The following is an 18,343-nucleotide window of genomic DNA, read 5'->3' on the forward strand; positions in this document are numbered from 1 at the left end:
ATTCTTTTCATCAAACGACGATTTTCTCCTTAGAGTTGAAATCAATTACAAGTTTACAAACTAGATTAGTAACTTGTAGACAGTTTTCTACTACCACTTTATTATTCTCTTCTAAAAAACGTACAAAGATGCCACCAAAGAAGCAACAACAACCAGAACAAAAGATCAGACTTGGTAGACCAGGTAACAACCTTAAAATGGGTATCGTTGGTTTACCAAACGTTGGTAAATCATCTTTATTCAACATTATGACTGCTTGTGATCTTGGTAAAGCAGCTAACTTCCCATACGCCACCATCGAGCCAGAAGAATCAAGGGTCATCGTTCCAGATGAACGTTTTGATTGGTTAGCTGATCACTACAAGCCAGCCTCAAGAGTTCCTGCTTTCTTGACTGTTATTGATATCGCAGGTTTGACAGCTGGTGCTTCGACTGGTGCAGGTCTCGGTAACGCTTTCTTGTCACACGTTAGAGCAGTTGATGGTATTTTCCAAGTAGTCAGATGTTTCGACGATGCAGATGTTATTCACGTTGAAGGTGACGTTGATCCAATCCGTGATATGGAAATTATTCAAACTGAATTGCGTTTGAAGGATCAAGAATGGTTAGAGAAATCCGTAGATCACCAAAAGCGTGTTGCCAGATCAGCAAACCACACCACTCTCTCTGGTAAAGCTGAACATGAAAAACTTCAAACTACTATCAAGGCTTTAGAAACTGTTACAGGTGACCCTGATAACGGTGTTGAAGGTATGGACATCCGTAAGCAACAATGGACAGCCAAAGAAGTGAGTTCATTTCGAATCGTTAGCCATATTTCGTCTTGGTGTTTATATGATGATAAAGAGCATTGCTCGAAACCCAGCTCGTCGATAAAGACAGGAGTAACGCCCATGTCTATGAGAAAACGTTTATTCTGATTCATCAAAGGCTATGGCTAACGACTTAGTCATAAAACACATCTAACATTTTAATTAGGTCGATGTTATCAATGCATTAAACTTGCTTACTGCTAAGCCAATCATCCGCCTTGTTAACCTTTCAAAGCGTGATTATTGTCGTAAGAAGAACAAGTGGTTACTCAAGGTTAAGCAATGGGTTGATGAAAAGAACCCAGGTGACTTGATTATTCCATTCTCAGTCGCTCTTGAAGAAGAGTTGATGCAGCTCTCTGAAGAGGACAGAGAAAAAGAATTAAAGAGCTTGGCTGAAGAGTACAAATTACCTGTCACTCAATGCCTTGGTAAAATCACCACAGCCGGATACCAATCATTGGAGCTTATTAGATACTTCACCTGTGGTGAAAAGGAAGTTAGAGCATGGACCATTGCACAAGGAACTAAGGCGCCACAAGCTGCAGGTATCATTCACTCAGACTTCGAAAAGAACTTCATTTGTGGTGATATTATGACATACGATGACATTAAAGAATACAAGACCGAAAATGCTGTTAAAGGTGCTGGTAAGATGAGGCAACAAGGTAAGCCTTACGTCATGAAGGATGGTGATATTGTATACTGGAAGAGCAACGCTTAGCTTTATTTGTCTTTTAGCATCTGTAATAGTATATAAATTTGATTAAAATTGCATTGTATCAATCATTTTCTGGATTATTTGAGTATATGTTTTATGAAGTTGATTTAAATGTTCAAGTATATAGTATGTGTAGGGTGGATTAAAGGTAGAAGATGTCTCAGATACCTCCTATTCAAAATATGTAATAATATGTACTTTAATATAAGGTAAAGTCAACTCAAGCTTAATATAGATCTTCTCTAAATCGCCTTATACAAACTCGCTGATATGTTCACTTGATATAAATGGCCCAATTCATAAGACCTATCCTCTGAAATTCACTTTCTTTAAGAGACAATTTTGAAAGTTCTACTTAACATAATATACAATGTCCTAGTAAATTCCATATCTGCGATATAGTCATTTCCAGAGATAGTAACTGAAGATTTTAAGTTGATAATGGGCAATAACGTAAGCAGCGCATATGGGCGCCCGTTTGTAATCTATTTATACCAACTGCAAACGTTTTAAATCTTATTTTCATACACATATTTGTACCGCTATCCTAAATTATAAGCAAATATAATTGACATGTATGTACGATGCACAGAAACAACCAGATAAGACATTATATCACAAAAGTTTGAGCTCCGTGTTTGGATCTGAAGATTACCTGATTTAGTAGCATTCTACATAAAAATAATAGATACAAGGAGAGATAAACACATTAGTGGCAGATTAATCACTCATGAGATTGGTATTTCATAATTTATTATGGGGCATATTAGAGTGTATACAATAAATACAGTAATAGGATATATGTTAGTGATGTCTATATGACTGATAGTCCTGTAAGAATGCCTCTGCTTTCTTTATTAACTTTCTTGACTCATTCTGTGATTTATAAAGTTGCTGTTCAGGTTTACAATCTGATCTTTGCCATACTTGTCCTTGTTTGAGTCGACTCAAATCAACGACTTTCTTACTAGCGAGATGATCGACAAGTTTATAAGTGATTGAACGTCCTTGTACGCTTAATTCATGTACGCTTGGTTTTTCAGGCAAAGATTCTTCCCCACTGTCACTATCACTGTCATTCTCACTGTCAGTAAGAAGTGTGGGCGTTGGTGGCCTATGCATAGTCAATGGTTTCAAACTCTTCAAAGTTGATAATCTATCTCTTGATTTCAAGTAGGAATTCTCGGATTTCAGATACTTGACGATTGACATTAAGCTATCAATTTTCTCAATAAGTACTGATTTATCCAGACTGCCTTCATTACCAACCAATCCTTCGATTGCAGCAGTGCTCATTGGTGTATTCAGACCTTGCGTTTGATCTATCTTGGTGGCAGATTGCTTCAAGGTATCATTCTCTTGTTCCACGTTATTCAAATCATTTTGTAAGACGTCAAGGGCATCATTCAATGTCTTCTCTTGCTTTTTCAATCTTGATACTTCACCTTCCATACTTTCTAAGATCTCAGTCTGCTTTCTGACAGTGTCTAATTTCTTAGACATGACCTCAATCTTTACAGAAGATTCTTGTAACGTTTGATCTTTGTTTCTTATCTCCCTTACTAACTCTTTAACATCATTTGTTAGTTTGCTTACAGCACGTTCAGCTTCAATATTATGATTTGTAACTGATTTGAACTCTTCTATTCTGACCAACCAAGGTTCCTCACTAATAAGCTTAACGATAGAGTCTGGTTCTAAGGATGTTTGTAAAACATTATTAAAAGTTTCTGCAAATGCATCGACGAAATCATCGACTCTGTTCCATCCATCAGCAGATGTTACATCTTTAATGTTTAGTGCTTGCGCCGCGTTGTTGACAAATTCAATTATCTTTGTGAACTCGAAAGCATCATTTGTTTCTCTTATACTGTTGATGTATATGTTCAAATCTTGTGCGAAAGACACTGCGAAATTATTCAATTTAGCTGTTTGATTCGATAAAACTGATAGCTGTGTGCTGACTTGTGGATCTATGGCTGACGAATCCCTGATACAGGTCTCAATGCGGGCGACGAATTTCCTGTGAACCGTTAAAACACCTTTAGAAGTTAAACTAAAACATACCTGGATGCAAACTTAATAGATTTAATGGTATTTAAAACCTTCTGTAGAGGTTCAAAGAAATCTCTTGCAAATTCGTTTTGTCCAATCTCTTTATCAAGGCTATCATTGGTATCAATACCAATAATCATTTGCTTTGATAAACCAATAGCAGCAGCAGTGATATCCAAGTCACAATCAATAGCAAGTACAGAGTCCAGCTCTTTTTCATCGAGATCTAATTGAGTATCATTCAGGTATAAATCGACGAGATGCTCGAATTGACCGAGTAACATGATAATATCTTTTGTGCATTCAAATTCTCTGAATTCTTCCCTTCGCAATAACTCAATCCAATGATCAATTCTCTTCTCTGTACCCTTAACTTCATTGGCTATTTTACCCATCCGTAAGTACATATCGACAGGGCATCTCTTGACCATTGCAGCGAATCTTCTATTGATAGCAGCGAAATGGGTTATTTTTGATCTAAGTTCACAAACTCCTACTAGTATTTCAGGGACTGAATCGTATAGACTATTGGGCAAACCGTGCATTTGAGCAACTACTTGATTGAGAATATCACTCTTAAATGCACATCTTTGGAAGAATAATAAACCATTAACAGAATCCGCATCACCTGACTCGAAGAAAGTGATTGGAAGGTAATTCTGTACGATTCTTAAATGTTCACTTGCTTGAGCGGCATCCAACTTTCTTAGATCCAAATCTATAGCCTTAGCTTGAGATTTATGAGCTGTTGTTTGCAGTTTCTGATTGAGAGATAACATTGCTTGTTCGCGGGTCGTTAATGCCTCCGACTCTGTGGCTTGTTCGAGTTGAGTTTGACGCATTTGTTCAAGGTCACTGAATTTTGATTAGTATTATGATATCAATCTACAATTACTAACCTTTGAAGAAGATGCATATGTTCGCGGAATTGTAATATTGTATTCTCATAGTCAGTTGTTGCTTCGATGAGTCCACCAATGCGCTTCAAACTAGCTAGAAGCTGCAATTCCTTGTAATCTAACATCTCTTGCATTTGCTTTTCAGTATCATTGTGGCTTTCTTCGAGTTCATCGCTGAGTTCCTTCAAGGCTTCAAGGTCCTCAATTGTACCTTTCATCGTCTCAACTTGTTCCGTAAGAGTGAGGTTGTTTTCAGTCAAATGCTCAACCAAGTCTGCTGAAGCCAAGCTATCATCAAGGTGTTGCTTCAATTCATCTACGTATACCTCAGAATCCTGTAATTTCCTGTGCATATTATCAAACTCATCTACATGAATGATTAGTATAGTAACTACATCAGCAACTAACGTTACTCACCTTGCATTCCTTGCAAATCTCTCACTTCGCGTTCAAGTTCCCGTATTCTCTCTTTATGAAGGGTCTCATTCTCATTTGTGACATCTCTGAGTTTAATCAAAGCCAATTTGAGTCTCTCGTTTTGTTTTGTAAGCTGTTGGCTAGCTAGTGAAACATCCTGACCATTCTCTACCTTCATTACATCAGTAGTACCATTATGATGCATCTCTTCGAGTTTATTTTTGAACATTTCAACTTCAGTTTCAAGATCAACTTCACGCTCTTGAATAGCTTCAAGTTCGATAATAGCATTGTCTGCCTTTTCTTCAGCTATTTCCTTATCTAGCGTGGCTATCTCCAAAAGATCTGTAATCTCCTGGTTTTGCTGTTTACTTTGTTCATTTTGTTCGACAAGATCCTTATTATGATGTCTAAGATCACGTATTTCAGTCTGCATTTCCGCTATCTTTGATTGTAACTTGGGCTTAATGATATTGAACTGTTCGACTTGTTCCTTTTGCGATTCTAGCTCTTTCAATCTACTCTGATCAGCCTCCCTGTGTTGTTCGGATATCTTTAATTTAGCTTTGAATTCTTCTAACTCCCATTTTGATACAGTCTGATCGAGTGTGCGCTTCGGAGGTGAAGGTGAAACAGGGAGATTTTGATCGAATTGATTGGAATAGTTCAATGAACCTTTAATATTTGCTGAACCATTTGATAGCCGTGGCTTTGAACTTGAATCTTGCGGTTTGAGTTCATCAGCGAATTCTTGAGGTAATGGTATCGTAGGTAGTAATGGAGAATCGTTATCGTCGAAATCAAGAGAATCGTTCTGTGACGGTGGACGTTCCACGATCTTAGTACGTGATGATATAGATGGTGTTCTTTGTGAATTTAGTCGTGGCTGTGTCTGTACTATAGACGGTCTACGATTTACACTTAAGGTGTTACCAGTTGTATTATTAACTGCTTTAGGTGTTTGTAATGCTATAGAAGAACGCCTTGGCGCTGATTTTGGTGGTGGTGGTTTCGCTGACGAAGTTCTCGTAGTGACTGGGGTAGACGCAATAGAAGAAGCATTAGACGATGGTCTACTACTTATACTAGGTCTGAGCGATGAAGTAGACTGCCTGCTTGAAGGTGTAGAAGACGGTACTGAGCGTTTCTGATGGAATATGAGATATTTCAACTAAGAAGAGAAATATACTTACAACAGGTGCATCCCTTATTTGCGTAGGTCTCACAAATAGTCCGAATCCAGCTTTAGATTCAAAGTAATACTTCCCGGCAACGCTACCGTCATTCTTACCCGTTTGGCTATCTAATTCTACACCGACCCATACGCCAGGCGCAAATTCAGTATTGCCTATAAATCGCACAGTACCATTTCCCGCAGATGTACTTACGCGAGCACCTGGCTCATGAACCATATCGTTGTTTGATTTAAAGACATAATTTATTTTACAAAAGAATAAGTTTGTGTTAAATTAATATTCTCTTCACATATATACACGTCTGGCTGGCTGACATTCCACTTTCTTATCCTCGAGTAGCTGTGATAGATAGTCGCGTCTTCACCATCGCCATTCTCAGGTTTTGACATATCAACCTCCCATTCACCTTTGTCATTAACAAATGGTCTTTTACACTTCCTTTGTACCGATGTCGTTTCTTTAGATATCTTGGGCTCCGTCCAATCTTCATCTATGCCCTCTTCTTTCACTATTTTTGTCTCACCTCGCCGCCTTTTAACATTCTTCTTTGAAAGTGGCTCATTGAAGCTTTTAAATTTTAGTAATATTTCTGATCGCAGTCTTAAATTGTCAAATTAGATGTGATAATGGCATAATAAGTAGACTCACTTTAACCAAGCAGCTAATTCGAATGGTCCAATTTCTATATCATCTGCTGGAAATCTCTCTTTGTATGTTTTAGCTATTTTGAGTGCTTTCTCATCTGCCACGCCATTTTCATTCACTGGGTTGTCTATACGAAGTGCTAGACTACCTAAAAAATCCCCTAAAACAGTCAACCCACTTAGTACCCGTTCGTGAACCTTCTTTCCATCTTTTAAAGTATTTTTGTAGTGATTTGCAACATACCTACAAAAAGGATTAAGTTATTGAAATGTTTAGACGGTCTTTTACGTACCAACAAAGAGTTTGGTAACCAGGAAATCTAAATTTGAGCGGAACCTTGGTATCAATTTCAATTTGAACGATCTTTTGTTGTCCTTCTATTCCATAGCTGTGGACAAAGTTACCACCAATAACTAAAGAATCTGTAGGTGTGTGTACTGCGTGTATCCAACCAGTCGGTATAATTAGTGTATTCCCTGCCTCTAAAGTAACTTTATAGGTTGTATCTGCCAGATCACCAAACCATTGTGAGCCTTGATCTGCGGATTCAGACCACATTTTATATTGTTGAAGATTGTAGCTATTTGGACGAGAAAGGTAAAAGGTTTTACTACCTCGAAGAACATGATAGAAGACAGAAGACCCAGCGAAATCCACATGCCAATCTGTGAATGAACCTTTTAAACTCATTAAAACGTATAATAAGACTCTAGGAGCGTCTTTTTTCTTGTGTTGGGGCCAGAAATTACCAACCCAGTCTAAATCCCTAACGAACTTTGGTGGTATGATTTCTTTTGCGAATTCAGTATCTGAAACTTCTAAACTGATGACATTAAGCGTTTTCTCAATCTCAGGAGCTTGCCTGCGTTTATAATAATGATTTGCCCATTCACCTAAAGTCCAAGGATATTTGGAGAGATTTTGGGTACTAATTTACTGATTAGAAAAGGCTAAGACGTTCGAAAATGATGACATACGCGCAATCAATAACTTCAACAGGCTTATCTATACCGACAGCTTTTGCAATATGATCAATTGAGGTATTTGAAGCAGGCATTTTCATCTAAATAGATTTGTTATTTAGTGTACTAATCTTGACATATCATACCTACATCTAAACCAGCAGGATCGGGAACAACAATAGGTTCTGATAGACTATTAGGATCAGTTTCTAACCAATCTATTGTTAGATCTTCCCCTTTCATTCTCTTAAACTCATAATTCTCAGTTTGTAAAAAAGGAAGACGTTCAACGTGTAAGTAAGAAGGCGTTATACCATCATTTAAAGCGGCGTAATCATGTTTAAGCTTTGATCTCTTAGATTTTCTAGGCTCTGGTTTCTTCTTTATGGCTAAATTAGAATTACTGTCGATGTCAGCCAAACGATAAGGGATGGAATAGGACTAACTTTTGAATGCAAGTTGCGCAATACCAGATTTCAATATCCTCTGGATCATCTACGTTTACGCAAGCGCAATGATACCAATTCTATCAATTCATTAGCTTGATAAAGGATTATAGTACATTATACTAACATCGCAAGCCTCACAACCAATCCAGATATCATCTACGTCTGCTATATCTTGATCATTATCAATTGAAGGGCATTTAGGACATCTTGAATGACTGTCTGACTCTTCTTCCATTTTTAGATCTTGGTTGTATTATAAGAAGGCTTGAATAGCATCTATCATGTCACAATACAACGTTTTTGCTGGAGAGGACAGTGAGGACGAAGATAAATTAAAAGATGAAGCCCTCACTGATTTTGATAGCGATCTATTCAAGAGGTTAGTACGATTTCTCTATTTTTGTATCCTAAAGCTGACGATTTAACTTAGAAAAGAGAAGGATAGAGAAGTTAATAGACTAGTTATACCTTCACAAGCTAACGTTGATTGGAGGGAGAAGAAATCCAAGTCACAGCGATACAGACCGAATCAAGAGCAGCAAAACGTTCAAACTATTACACAGGAGAAGTTAAATGATGCACCAGAGCGTGCTGGTTTGCAAACTGCCGATCCTTCTGTCAAAAGGGAGAAAAATATCGACATTGATGATATAGAACAACCTAAAGATCAATCTAAAGAAACGCACGAAAGCTTAGATGATAAAGCACTCAAATCACTCCTCAATAACGAGAAACATGATGAAAAAGGAGAAGAAATTGATGCCATCCCGATGACCGCACCTGGTTTATCTGATTCAGATGCCTTCAAAGCGGACGTCGCTGCAAGAGCTGATGAAAGTACAATAGATGAATATGAACGCGTACCTGTTCATCAATTTGGAGCAGCTTTGCTTCGTGGTATGGGTTGGAAAGAAGGAACAGCGGCCTCACGTACTAGAACTGGACCAACAGAGCCTTATTTACCGGACAGTAGGCCTGCCCTCTTAGGTATTGGTGCCAGCGCACGTCCTACCAACGATAGTGACAAGAAAACCGCTAGTAGAGACTTCAAGATTAGAAAGCAAGAAATGACGACATATAGACCTCTAACAAAGCAGTCAAGACAGTCTTCATCATCGAGTGTCAGTGTAAGCATACTCAATTTATCATTTGTTACCTTCTAACATCTTACAGAAATCACAGAGATCACCTTCACCACCTAGTAGAGAACTTGAGAAAATGAGAACGTACTCATCTAGTAGCAGGGACTATGATAGAGATAAAAAGCCATACGACAAACGCGATGACAGATATTATAGTCGACGTTACGATGATAGAAGGGATGATAAGCGATACGGTGGTAGAGATGACTATAAGCGCAGTGATAGACGTTACGATGAGAGACGCTATGATGAAAAGCGATACGACAGTAGAGAATATGATCGTAAGAAGTATTACTAATGTAGCATAACTGTAAATCAATGAACCTAATAATGCATAATTAAGTAGAACAAAGAGAGAAAATTGGAAACATATTACATAATAATGCAATCTTTTTGCGTGTTTGAGCGTTTTGATAGCTTACCTGAGCTATCAGATGAAGGCAATTTTTGAACGTTAAGACCATTTTGTTTAAGTCTGGTTATAGCTCTTTCATCACCATTTTCTGCAGCAGATTTGTACCAATTTGTTGAAGCTTTTGAATCTTGTTCAGTACCAATACCAACTTCAGTGAAGTAACCAACTGCATACATAGCCTTTGAGAGACCTTGCTCAGCTGCTTTTACGGCCCAGAGATAAGCTTCCGTATCTGATTGTGGTAATATGCCTGGGCTACCAACCAAATACCAAGCTGTGAGAGCAAAACAACTCTCGCTATGATCTTGTTGTGCAGCTATGTTATAGTAATGAATGGATAACGCTGCATCTTGTGGACAGTTTAACTTTGCATATTCATAGCATTCTCCTAATGTATAAGCGCTTGGTGCATAACCAAGCTCTGCTGCTTGTGCTAATAACTCTACACTGTAATTTAAGTCAATAAAAAGGACGTTATCAACACTTTTTTCATATAGTTTCGCCATCTCGTGAAGTGCATGTGGGAATTCTTCGGTTGCTAATTCACAACTTCTAGTGAGATGTTTTACGCCAACTTTTGGTCTCTTTGGCAAACCCAGTTCACCCTTGAGTTCTGCTATACCGAGCCTATAAAGCGCCCCTGGATGGAGTGAAGTCGCAGCTTTCCTGTAAAATGAAATCGCCTTGCTGTTGTCTTTTCTACAACCCCAGCCATTTTCTAAGCAAACACCTGCTCTATAGCATGCATCTGGGTGACCATGCTTACTAGCTTGAACAAAAAGAGGGAATGCTTTATCAAAATCCTGTCTACCGCGTAAAGTACCAATACCAGAAGAGTAGCAATCAGCGAGTAGATATTGAGACTCAGTGTGACCTCTTGAGCTCAATCTATTTAAAATACCTGTAGCCTCTTTAATAAGTTCCTCTCTATCCTTGTCGTTGTTTGGATCTGCGTGGTTTGAAGGTGTAGGATCCAAATCTCTAGCGGCTTCTAATTGAAATGTGGCAAGTTCAAATGGTATTGAAGGATCCTGTGACTTGCGAGCGTTCTGACGGTACAATTCGAGTGTTTTACTATGTGAGAGTAAGGAAGCATGAGCACCACTATATGAGCTATATTAGCAGGGAAAAGTCATAAAATGATCTAAAGCTCACGGTTTTAAATGACCTTGATCCATGAGTTTCGCTGGTGCATTCGACTCTGAAAGTGGACTACCAGCCATCCAACTCTGGTCCCAGGCGCCTGAGTGAGGTCTCCCAGGGCTGTTCGTTATAGATTCATTATATTGTACACTAGGACTTCTGGAACTTGCTCTCTGTTTTCCTTTGTCTTTAGAAGTTGGCGTAGGCGCTGGCGGTGTAAGTGGAGAGTTTAAAGCATCAGCGTATAAGGAGTCGCCACTGAGTGCGCTGCCAGTGCGCTGCTGTTCGACACTCATACGTTTGGTGGTAGTAGATGGAGATGATGAACTCCAGCAGCCCAATTTGGTAAGTATGTAGATTAAATTTGTGTGACACTATTCGTTCTATTTAAATAACGGCGTATATAATTTAATATCATTATATTATATTATATTACTCTATTGATAAGCTGGCACTATTTTACAATACGTCAACCGGATTCAATTAGTGGAGGTTGTCGTTTTCCTCCAGTGAATTACTCGAATGTACTGCTATCAATTATAATAAGCGTACGCTTATGGTCGGTTATCAGTCAACCATCACATGCCAGCTTATATTCAACCAGAAAGTGCTAACACCCAGCAGACATTTCCATCAGATTTACTCAAAGGTACGTTTCCTTTATTCCGATAGTCAATTTACTCATCACTCCCTTTCACAGGTAAAGTGGCTTTCGTTACAGGTGAGATATGCAGACTCATTTATAAGATCACCTTCTAAATAAAGTAATTATTAGGTGGCAGCTCTGGCATATGTAAGCAGCAAACATTAGCCTTAATGCAACATGGCGCAAATGCTTTCATTATTGGAAGAAACCTCGAAAAAGCCCAGAAAGCAGCGAGTGAAATGTCGAATGAAACAGGAAATACTTGTATTGGATATTCCTGTGACGTACGCAATCCACAATCCGTTAGTCAAGCAGTAGAACAGGCTATCAAAGATTTCGGTAGACTTGATGTCGTCATTTGTGGTCTGTTTCACCTTTAAATTAATTCATTTAAACTTACTTACAGTTTATAGGCGCAGCAGGAAACTTCCTTGCCCCCATTTCGGCTATGTCGGCTAACGCTTTCAAGACCGTGATTGACATTGACTTGGTAGGTGATATATACAAAAATCAAAATCACTAATATTTATTAGCTTGGTACTTATAACACAATGTAAGGCTCTCATTAATTACAGAAAATATCTAATGAAACAACCCTTAGAAAGGCAACCATGCCACATCTTAGGAAGTCAAGAGGTGTATATATACATATCACAGCTACTCTTCACGAGAGGGGTAAATTATTTCACTCTCATGTTATTATTACTTACACTACTCAGCCACTCCACTTCAGGTTCACGTTTCAGCTGCAAAAGCTGGTGTCGAAGCAATAAGCAATGTTTTGGCTATCGAGGAGGGTATAAACGGTATAAGATCAAATTGTATAGCACCTGGTCCAATTAGAGGCACAGAAGGGATGAAAAAGTTGTCATATAAAGGTACCACCTCAGAAAAGAGCTCACCTTTGGGTAGATGGGGTACCTTTACCGATATCAACAACTTAACGCTGTTCCTGGTTAGTGATGCTGCTAACTTCCTAAATGGTCAAGTATTTAGGGTTGATGGTGGTGAAAGACACGTACAACCAACTAATGATTACCCAAATAATCTCATTGAATTCCAAACTCTCATCAAGAACGGCTTGATTGAGAACAGGGAAGCTTCAAAGCAAAGACAAGCAAAGCTTTAAGTGTGATGTATTATTAATGATTGTCATGCATTTCAAGTGTTTCATATAAAAGATAAAAAAAGAAATTGTTCATTTAATTGAATAAATAGCTGAAATTGTTTTAAAGAGTGTCCATAAGTTCTAATAGGTAATCTTAAAATTGTTACTTTGCGTCAGAAAAGAATGTTGAACGCGGTCTTGAAGAGCTATGATTTGGATTCATGTATGGCCCAGTACTCATTCTACCAGTAGATTGATTGAAACCCACACCAAGTCCAGCACCGTCAGATGAATATTGATGCATTGGTGGTGGTGGTACCGGTTGTTGAGGCATATAGTTAGAATTCGATTGCTGGAATTGATATAGAGTTGCATTATATGCTTGTTGCGCATGCATCATGCCCTGCATCATTAGTTGTTGCTGTTGCATAGCATTCATTGCCATCATCGACATTGTTGGATCAAAATATTGTGGTGCTGCTGGTGCTGACATCGGTGGCATTGGTGGCATCACATTATTCATCATCATTGGTGAGCTCATCATCATTGACATACGTGGATCCATCATTGGCATTTGAGGTGGTGCTTGAGAAGCCATATTATAAGGCATTAAAGGTGTTTGTTGCTGAATTGCTTCGTTATACTTTCTTTGATTTGATTCTAATCCCCTCTTCTCTCTATCTCTTTCTGTGAGCAATGCACCAAGACCTCCAACTCTCTTTCTATCTTTCTCATGAGCGGCTATTTGACCCAATAATCCAAATTGAGGTTCAGGTACTTTTGTTGGTGGTAGTACCATACCGACTCCATAATCTCTAGCGAATTGTTCTTGTGCCTTGGCGGTTTTAGATTGTTTATTCATCATACCAGCCTGTAAAAGACCAAAGGGCGCAAATTTATCTTTAGAGTTCTTTTGATCCATTTCTGGTTCAATATCCACGAACTTTTCATATTGATTTGGATGATCTAAATGACTTGACCACATCGATTGTCTCTGATTCTGTAATTGCTGTTGTTGCTGATATTTAATTTGCGGCATCATCATCATCGATTGTTGCCTTTGTTGGTTGGCGAGAAGATGCATTTCTGCTGATTGTCTTCTACGCTCACGTTCACCCATTGTGATTGTCGTAGCCGTCGACTGGCGTTTATGATATGCAGGTCTACTTTCTGGCATCAATGATTGTCTTGCATATGCTCTGCTCAATTTATCTCTAATAATGTGTTTAGTTGAATTGTTGATTAATGAAACTATTCAACTCACACTTGAACTTGCGCTTCATGAGCCTCTTCAGGAGATGTTTGCTGATTAGGTGATGAATCAATTTCTTGATTATTACCCTCGTTAAGCATATCATGTGGTATACCAAAACTATTGACCTTGGCAACTTCCTCTTCTTCTTGCTTCTGTTTCTCACGTGCAAGTTGTTCAGCTTCTTTCGCGCGTTGAATGCGTGTCTTAAGAGGAACAATGACGCTTTTCTGGTCATCATCTTCTTCTTCTTCCTCCTCAGTACTTTGTTCAACATCGTCATCGTCAGAGGAAGGAGCCCAAGCATCATGTAAGTTCGATTTTCTACCGCCAAAGCTTCTTCTTTTCTTTGACAGCTTACGCGGTTTACCTGGATTCTTCAGGGATTTTTCTCTTCTCTCTCTAGCGAGTTTAGCCCTTTCAACTGCAGCTTTTGATGATGTAAAAGACGAAGGAAAGTACGTTGGTTTAGTCTTTAACTCTGGTGCGACTACTTTGACTGGTGCAGAATTTACAGAAGGTATAGCGTCTATGGAATCAGGAGAACTTGGCGGGTCTTGAGCGTATTCCAATGCAGCCAACATATCATCATCACCATTTAGTTCAATGATTTCTTGCTGTGGAACAGTCTGTTTCACATTTGGACGCGTTCTAGCGGGTGGAACTGGAGGTTCAAGTGAGTGTATTGATTTAATCGACTGAGAATTGGCTAATTGCAATGCAATCATGTAGTCATCATTGTCTGCTTCCGAGGTATCGAGGTTGTTGTCCTCTGGAACTCGCGTCGGTTGGTCGTTATCAGCCTTACGTGAATCTAAACGTGGTGGATTTACAACTTCCTCATAACTTTCATTAAAACTACTACTATTCGTTAAACTGCGGTTTGATTTATTTTGTTCTAGCACCGGAGGCTCAGGTGCAGGTGCAGGTGCTGGCGCTGGCTGGTGTTGGTGGCCCAGCTGGACAGCTAACGTAGCGAAATCGTTCCAACTGGACGAGTTCTCAACCTTCAAATTACTCAGTTTAGCACTTTCTATCATTTATTTACTCACGCCTGCCATTTTGTTATCTTAAAGCAAAAGCGTCACGGAAGGCTGAAGATCATACGCTAAGAAATAAAAATGCGCTCTAATATAAAATAAATAAATAAATAATAATGAGGATTAATTCTACAACTTCATATAAAACACCGTGTGAAATTTATTCAAATGTTATGGATTACGTATAGACTCCTAAAATTAGGAATGAAGGAGACGTGATGTGTCAGATACAAGTTAAGCTATTAGCTTGATCTAAAGCAATTTATTTGTTTATATTTTTTTTCTCTTATACTTCCCCACCTGCCAAAAACGGCAATTGACTTTTATTCAGACGTTTTCTCTTGATTTTCTACAACCATCACCAAATGTTCGACATCAGCCAGACAACAACAGCTTTAACGCCCGAATTAACTCACTCTCCTGCTTCAAGCGTCGAATCAAGCCCTCTACTCTCCGTACCAGCCTATATTCCACCTCCAAAGATGTCGACTTCACCCGCTCAGTTGGCCTTACTGGAAGCTGACGCCTGGTTTACTTCAATTGATTACCTAGAGCCTTATCAACCACCAGTGCAGAGTTACGCTTACCCTCAATACGATTTTCCACCTTCTCCACCATCAAGTTATTACGACTACAACTACTTACTACCACCAGCAAAGATGTACCATTCTCACCCTTCTGTTTCAACTTATGCAGCAAGCGCCCCTATCGCTCACAAATCTTCAAGTGCATCTTCTACAAGCTCAGGGTCCTCGGCTAGCTCATCGGGCCCGGGACCTGTGCGTCGTTTTCAATGTCCTCAATGCAACAGAGCATTCGCTAGACATTTTAATATGAAGCAGCATATGGAAACTCATAATCCTATGCGTGTCAAACCATTTTTATGTGAGCACAGCTCTTGCGGTAAAAGGTTTTCTAGGAAGCACGATCTTCTCAGACATCAAACATCAATTCATCAAAAACATGCTAAAAACTGCACTGGATGTTGCACTAATAGCACTGTTAAACAGGAAATTCAATATTAATTCGTAAGTTACTTGATCTCCAGGAACGTCTGTAACTGACTTCAGCTTATAGGAAATCCCGGTAACTTATTCATCATTCTAGAATATTATCGGCGGCTTTACTTTTATCACTACGTGCCGCAGCGTATTCATTAAACGCTGACGTAGAGTGTTTCCTTTTCGTTGAAAGGTTTCCCTTGGATTGCTATTTATGCTTTTCCTCGAGTTTGAAATCAACTTCAATAAAGGTCCACTCAATTTCTCTCTCTTAAATATCATTTCTCTCAATTTTTTTCAGTCCCTCCATCCCACCCGAGAATTATCGACTGGCTATCGATAAGATCTCCTTGTTGTGGGTCATTGGGTTATCAACACATGCCAACTTCCATTCATTTGAACTGTTTATTTCGATTTCATCATTATCTTTATTGTCTTGAAATTACTTGTATAGTAAATAAATAAATGTATGACTCTTGATCTTAACACTGGTTCGTTCTCAAAAATCATGTATTTTTTATTTTGTAGAAAGTCAAACAAAACTCATTGTAACATTCCAGGATCGGCTTCATAAACTGGTTCAGGGAGGTGTACTCTAGGGAAGGAAGCTTGGAGTAGTATATCCAGTGGATTACTTATACCCAGCTTTTCTTCCGGTCTTCTAAGTAACTGTTAATGCTTTGTTAGAAAAAAGCTTCCAAGTAATATTAAACACACCATTAAACCTGCGTAGTCTAGAGAATTGAGTGATTTATTCCATCCCTCATGTCCATTTGCAGCTTCAATAGCCACACTTTCCTTTGATCTGGGTATAATGAAGAGATAATCATGTGTCATCAAGACATTATAACTAAATGGAGGTGAAGGAGGACCTTCTTCTAATCTTCTAAAAGTATCCGCTTGTGCATCTAAAAGGGTCATGAATCTGTTAGCTAATTCAGCTTCAAGTTCATCGTCTGATGGCGCGTTTGCTAAAACTGAGAGTTTAATACCGAAGTTAGCGAATGGGAACTTATCAATAGAGAAGAACTTTGATTCGTTATCGATATTTATATTGTTTGCTAGTTTCTCAATTGGTAATGTTTCTTTCAATGGTATGAATTGAATATGCTTATGTGGTTGTGAAGCACCACTCTTCTCACCGCAGTTGAAGAATGATAATAGATCTTGTCCGGTTTTTCTGTATTCTAGTATAACTTTCCTAGCAACTAGTAAATCTGAAGGTAAAAGTGGTGATGTCTGAGGTATGAATTCTTCGATCAGTCAGAAATGTTAATGGAATAGTAAACTAACAAACCTTTAGTAGCGAGAAGGAAATGGTTCAGGGTCACCATGTACTTGTTTAACTACCACATTTTAGCTGATACGGTTATAAATCGAAAGTGACGCACCAATAATACGTGAGAATCGTTAAGTTCGTCAACGTATAGATTCTCATTGTATGGTGGAGCAAATACATCCTTCTGTGACTTCGATTCTGAGCTTTCATTACGCTGTCTTTTTGAAGGGATATCGATAGTATCACCGTTGACGCCAGGTGGTGGATTTGAAGGTTTCTGTAACAAAGCGGGACAAATAGTTAATTGGAACTAATGGATAGTGTATTAGATATTGAATTAGATGTTAATATAAAGCAACTCACGTCTACATCCTGATAACTGAGCAGTTCATTCTGTGATTCAAAGTAAAAAGCATCCTTAGCTTCAATAGCAATTTTAGTTTTATTTTCAATCCTTTCTCTAAGATTTGACATCGCTGTAGTTGTTCAACAATAGCGATGAGTGCCAATGAAATAGATAAACTTAATCAAACAGATAAAGTGAGTTCTGATGATATTAATTAGCTTAGATTTTAAACTACTATCAAGGATATTAGTAAATTGTTGAAATTAGCTTCAGATGCACTCAAAGCACTTTTACCACCTTCAAATCAACAAGAAAGAGAGGAATTAGAAAAGCAGCACCAAAAGTACACAGAGCTGTCAAACCAGCAACAATCTCAACCGCAGATTACACTCTGGGGTGACGAAGACCCAAACGAAGATTATAACGCATTAGAGCAGGATGAAGCACAGGATGCTAAATTTGTAGACACTACTAAGTCTTATTATAGCCTACTCAATTCAATACAGACTGATATACGTACTGCTATCGCACATCTACGTAATGAGAGGATATCACCAAGAGTCTTGCAGCCAAATGGACTAACTAAAGGCGTCCATCAATCTAGTAACCTTAGCTTAGGTGCACAACGTATAGAAATTGATGTTATTCGTAATTTAACGACGATAATCAAACAATTATCAAGCAAAGACGTCGAAATGACCGAATCTTAGACTTTATATGTATTTTTTAAATTAAGTATCATGTATTATTCTGCATATTCATTTTTTATTAATTTTATCTTCAACATATGTATCCACGTATTTGTAAATCACCAT

At 38.4% G+C, this 18,343-nt stretch overlaps 10 protein-coding genes across 10 annotated transcripts; 5 read left to right on the top strand and 5 right to left on the bottom strand.

Annotated features, from left to right (window-relative positions):
- Nucleotides 1-16: 16 nt before the first annotated feature.
- WALSEDRAFT_32059 (hypothetical protein) lies at nt 17-1,902 on the top strand. The gene is made up of 2 exons (XM_006957560.1): nt 17-788; nt 979-1,902. Exons 1-2 carry the CDS (start codon nt 129-131, stop codon nt 1,534-1,536), a joined length of 1,218 nt encoding a protein of 405 aa, XP_006957622.1. The 5' UTR covers nt 17-128; the 3' UTR covers nt 1,537-1,902.
- Nucleotides 1,903-2,337: 435 nt separating this feature from the next.
- Nucleotides 2,338-6,316, bottom strand: WALSEDRAFT_17124 (hypothetical protein; the record flags this gene model as incomplete). Its single annotated transcript, XM_006957416.1, has 5 exons — nt 2,338-3,556; nt 3,601-4,443; nt 4,488-4,854; nt 4,905-6,051; nt 6,101-6,316. The coding sequence occupies 5 exons, from the start codon at nt 6,314-6,316 to the stop codon at nt 2,338-2,340; spliced, it is 3,792 nt and encodes a 1,263-aa protein (XP_006957478.1).
- Nucleotides 6,317-6,763: 447 nt separating this feature from the next.
- Nucleotides 6,764-8,616, bottom strand: WALSEDRAFT_37169 (Clavaminate synthase-like protein; the record flags this gene model as incomplete). Its single annotated transcript, XM_006957561.1, has 7 exons — nt 8,575-8,616; nt 8,281-8,459; nt 8,154-8,233; nt 7,858-8,110; nt 7,723-7,808; nt 7,038-7,673; nt 6,764-6,988 (listed from the first exon to the last, which is right to left on the bottom strand). Coding segments are annotated over exons 2-7 (1,389 nt in total), but the record flags the coding sequence as incomplete, so codon positions are not given.
- WALSEDRAFT_60041 (hypothetical protein) lies at nt 8,438-9,647 on the top strand (the record flags this gene model as incomplete). The annotated part of the gene is made up of 3 exons (XM_006957562.1): nt 8,438-8,535; nt 8,587-9,283; nt 9,330-9,647. The coding sequence occupies 3 exons, from the start codon at nt 8,438-8,440 to the stop codon at nt 9,594-9,596; spliced, it is 1,062 nt and encodes a 353-aa protein (XP_006957624.1). The 3' UTR covers nt 9,597-9,647.
- Nucleotides 9,648-9,670: 23 nt separating this feature from the next.
- On the bottom strand, nt 9,671-10,936 carry Skt5p (HCP-like protein; the record flags this gene model as incomplete). Its single annotated transcript, XM_006957415.1, has 2 exons — nt 9,671-10,817; nt 10,869-10,936. 2 exons carry the CDS (start codon nt 10,934-10,936, stop codon nt 9,671-9,673), a joined length of 1,215 nt encoding a protein of 404 aa, XP_006957477.1.
- Nucleotides 10,937-11,066: 130 nt separating this feature from the next.
- On the top strand, nt 11,067-12,681 carry WALSEDRAFT_37173 (NAD(P)-binding protein). Its single transcript, XM_006957563.1, has 7 exons — nt 11,067-11,505; nt 11,557-11,577; nt 11,632-11,865; nt 11,916-11,992; nt 12,036-12,055; nt 12,104-12,177; nt 12,222-12,681. Exons 1-7 carry the CDS (start codon nt 11,439-11,441, stop codon nt 12,629-12,631), a joined length of 903 nt encoding a protein of 300 aa, XP_006957625.1. The 5' UTR covers nt 11,067-11,438; the 3' UTR covers nt 12,632-12,681.
- Nucleotides 12,682-12,773: 92 nt separating this feature from the next.
- WALSEDRAFT_17019 (hypothetical protein) lies at nt 12,774-13,532 on the bottom strand (the record flags this gene model as incomplete). The annotated part of the gene is made up of 2 exons (XM_006957408.1): nt 12,774-13,318; nt 13,361-13,532. The coding sequence occupies 2 exons, from the start codon at nt 13,530-13,532 to the stop codon at nt 12,774-12,776; spliced, it is 717 nt and encodes a 238-aa protein (XP_006957470.1).
- Nucleotides 13,533-15,699: 2,167 nt separating this feature from the next.
- WALSEDRAFT_5936 (hypothetical protein) lies at nt 15,700-15,888 on the top strand (the record flags this gene model as incomplete). The annotated part of the gene is made up of 1 exon (XM_006957398.1): nt 15,700-15,888. A coding segment is annotated over one exon (189 nt), but the record flags the coding sequence as incomplete, so codon positions are not given.
- A 448-nt stretch (nt 15,889-16,336) lies between these two features.
- On the bottom strand, nt 16,337-17,822 carry WALSEDRAFT_44815 (hypothetical protein). Its single transcript, XM_006957564.1, has 5 exons — nt 17,546-17,822; nt 17,295-17,492; nt 17,201-17,249; nt 16,621-17,156; nt 16,337-16,572 (listed from the first exon to the last, which is right to left on the bottom strand). Exons 1-5 carry the CDS (start codon nt 17,654-17,656, stop codon nt 16,447-16,449), a joined length of 1,020 nt encoding a protein of 339 aa, XP_006957626.1. The 5' UTR covers nt 17,657-17,822; the 3' UTR covers nt 16,337-16,446.
- Nucleotides 17,681-18,309, top strand: WALSEDRAFT_68352 (hypothetical protein; the record flags this gene model as incomplete). Its single annotated transcript, XM_006957565.1, has 2 exons — nt 17,681-17,722; nt 17,771-18,309. 2 exons carry the CDS (start codon nt 17,681-17,683, stop codon nt 18,236-18,238), a joined length of 510 nt encoding a protein of 169 aa, XP_006957627.1. The 3' UTR covers nt 18,239-18,309.
- Between the last annotated feature and the right edge of the window lie 34 nt (nt 18,310-18,343).

The sequence above is a fragment of the Wallemia mellicola genome (assembly GCF_000263375.1).
Source record: "Wallemia mellicola CBS 633.66 unplaced genomic scaffold WALSEscaffold_6, whole genome shotgun sequence".
In the NCBI taxonomy this organism is placed as follows: Eukaryota; Fungi; Basidiomycota; class Wallemiomycetes; order Wallemiales; family Wallemiaceae; genus Wallemia; species Wallemia mellicola.